Source organism: Hyphopichia burtonii (genome assembly GCF_001661395.1).
Source record: "Hyphopichia burtonii NRRL Y-1933 unplaced genomic scaffold HYPBUscaffold_2, whole genome shotgun sequence".
NCBI lineage: Eukaryota > Fungi > Ascomycota > Pichiomycetes > Serinales > Debaryomycetaceae > Hyphopichia > Hyphopichia burtonii.
Genome location: NW_017963729.1, coordinates 1,147 through 3,788, shown reverse-complemented (window position 1 = coordinate 3,788; position 2,642 = coordinate 1,147). Strand labels below are relative to the sequence as shown.

At 35.0% G+C, this 2,642-nt stretch overlaps 2 protein-coding genes across 2 annotated transcripts; one reads left to right on the top strand and one right to left on the bottom strand.

The window, feature by feature from the left end:
* The first annotated feature begins 161 nt into the window (after window positions 1–161).
* On the top strand, window positions 162–1,499 carry HYPBUDRAFT_151835 (uncharacterized protein). The gene has a single exon (XM_020220709.1). The coding sequence runs from the start codon at window positions 181–183 to the stop codon at window positions 1,489–1,491; it is 1,311 nt and encodes a 436-aa protein (XP_020077372.1). The 5' UTR covers window positions 162–180; the 3' UTR covers window positions 1,492–1,499.
* A 289-nt stretch (window positions 1,500–1,788) lies between these two features.
* On the bottom strand, window positions 1,789–2,108 carry HYPBUDRAFT_4428 (uncharacterized protein; the record flags this gene model as incomplete). The annotated part of the gene is made up of 2 exons (XM_020223427.1): window positions 1,789–1,889; window positions 1,973–2,108. 2 exons carry the CDS (start codon window positions 2,106–2,108, stop codon window positions 1,789–1,791), a joined length of 237 nt encoding a protein of 78 aa, XP_020077371.1.
* Between the last annotated feature and the right edge of the window lie 534 nt (window positions 2,109–2,642).

Genomic DNA, 2,642 nt, shown 5'->3' with positions numbered 1-2,642 from the left:
CAACAAAGAAGCTTAGTCTCTTTTTATGGTCGCAAAAAGCTTTTCATGACTGAGTATGCGGCGCAGAGGCTTTATTACTGTTTTCGTCATTCTTTTCTGCACTTGACGCAAAAGTACGAGCCTTATATAGAGAAATGGATATTCTTTAGTAAAAGTTTTTTTGCAATTTGGCAGCCAACGATGGGGTCTTTGAAATTGAAAATAGTTCTTAAAGACGACAGGAGATATTATACTTACGGTGATGTTATTTCAGGTACGGTGGTTGTTTCAGTCTCGGACAAGGCCGATATTCGTGATATTATTGTTAAATTTGAAGGAACTTCAATAACCAAGAATCATCGGACAGTTCAGCGGACGGATGGTCAAGGTCAAACACGAAGCGAGGATAGGTATGTAATGATTCCGATAAATCTCATCGAGATTCCTTTGAAACTTTTCCCACCTCCGGATATTCAACATGTTTTGAGTAGCGATGAGCATACTCTCACTACAGGAAGCTATTACTATGATTTCTCAATAAAAATCCCAGATGAAAGTTCTGGCTTCAGATTACCACCTTCATTTTGTCATCATGCATTGGAAGATTTTGCTACTATCGAATATGCCGTGGTTGGGGTAGCACATAAAACCTCGGGGTTCTCTAGAACTAAGTCCGATTTCGAAAAGGTTAATTTTCATCCTTCAGGGACAGGTTTAAAGATTGATTCATCCCACGTTCTGAACAGAGATGGCTTCTTGCTTCCGTCATTTAATACATCACTCACCAGGTTAAAGTTTGAACCAATCGAATCCACTCAAAGAAATTTTTTCAAAAGATTGGTCTCTCATAAATGTATTAAGATCCCTTTTGAATATGGTATGTCTTTCAAGTCTGGAGAGAGCATCCAGACTGAAAAGGGAGGTACTGAGAGAATCATTCAAATGGGAGCAAACTTGAAGAATCAGATAAGTATCTTTTTAGGTATTCCAATCACGCCCGAAGCATTTCGTGGCTTGTTTTTTGAAAATTTTGCTGATTCAAAAAAAGAAGCCCACCCCGATCAAGCTAAAATCTATATTACCCATATTAATATCTCATTGAAAAGTTACGTAAATTATACTGCAGCTGTGACAGCGTATGATTTGCACTCACAGTGGACTCTTCGTGATGAAGATTGTGATTATCAATTAGACTTGAACGATTTCACTCCGGCTGATTACCATGGAGAAGGAGATGCATTCCGAAAAATAAGCTCCAAAATTGAACATCTTGCTAGCCGGGAAAATTTCCACATGCTTGAATTACCAGAACAGTTTTTCGATTGTGAAATACCAGACAATTTGACTCAATCTTTCTGTGCACAAAATATTGATTATAATCACGTATTATCAATAAACTTAAAGGTTAAAATTTATCCCGGTGATCGTACTGATAAATTTTATCTCAGCTCAAATATAATTCTTACAAATACTAACTCAGAACCTGCTCCTCCTAGCTATCAGCCGAAATAGAATTTGATTTATAATAATACCATCTAGAATATACTTTTTTTTTGCATTAGCCGGTAACTTGAAACCTTCGCTATATAGAAAACTTATTGTAAAAAAGCACAAGTTTTCTTGAGAATTCTATGATATTTTTATTTGGTGAAGCCAGAATGCAGTTACGAGAGCTTTTCGTTTTAAATAGAATCTTTGATTGCAAAACGCTTGCCGTTATACTTTTACTTGACTATAAAATATAATAAAGAACCAAATATAACTTTTAATTAGAATTATAACTTTTAATGATAAATATGTTAAATGTAGCTAGGGAATTGTATCACTTTGATTATTATTCAAATCTTTATTAATTTTTGCCCATAATTCAAGAATCTCACTTAAATAGTCAACTCTCTCATCGTACCCATCTAGAGCTTCTATGGGTTTCAATTCCGGGACGGAAGTATCAGAATCGTGTATAATTTGATGCCTTTATAGGCTTGCCAATCACCATCTTCCTCTGAAATAGTCATCCCATTCATTTCAATAAATGCACACATATTATCATTTAAACCTTCACTTATGATATCATATTTATCCCTATAAGGGATTCTATAATTATCTTCTGGGTTGAAGTTCTCAGACATTAGTAAATGTCGTCATCCTGGCTATAAGTCATTATGAGAATTGACAGACTTTATAACTTCTTTCCAAGTACGATTAAAGCTGCTAATTATAGAGTCTTTCAAAATTATCAGGCGCTGCCGTGCGTAGAAAGGGAGTTTAATGTACTGCCTACGTATCTTAGTTAGAAGGAATGCTTCACCTGCAAAAGGTAATCACTCTCGAAACTAAAATAAGATAAGAGCTCATGGTGCCAAATCATGCCATCCGAATCCTGTTTTTTCGTTATAATTGTTGCAAAAAATGAGACCTCGCATCTGTGATGCAAAAAAAAAAAAGAAAAATACAACAACCTAGTGGTTCAAATATTTAGCACAACGCTGTAAAGGACAAGCTCTAATTGATGTAGATAATGGTACTCATTGTATCAATTAGAGGGTCTCATTTTAAAACCTAGAATAAGCATTTTTGATAACCGAACAACGAAACTTATTAATCATACTTACGAGCTTCTAATTTAGTTATATCGTATTGTAAGGCACATCATGCAAACTAAC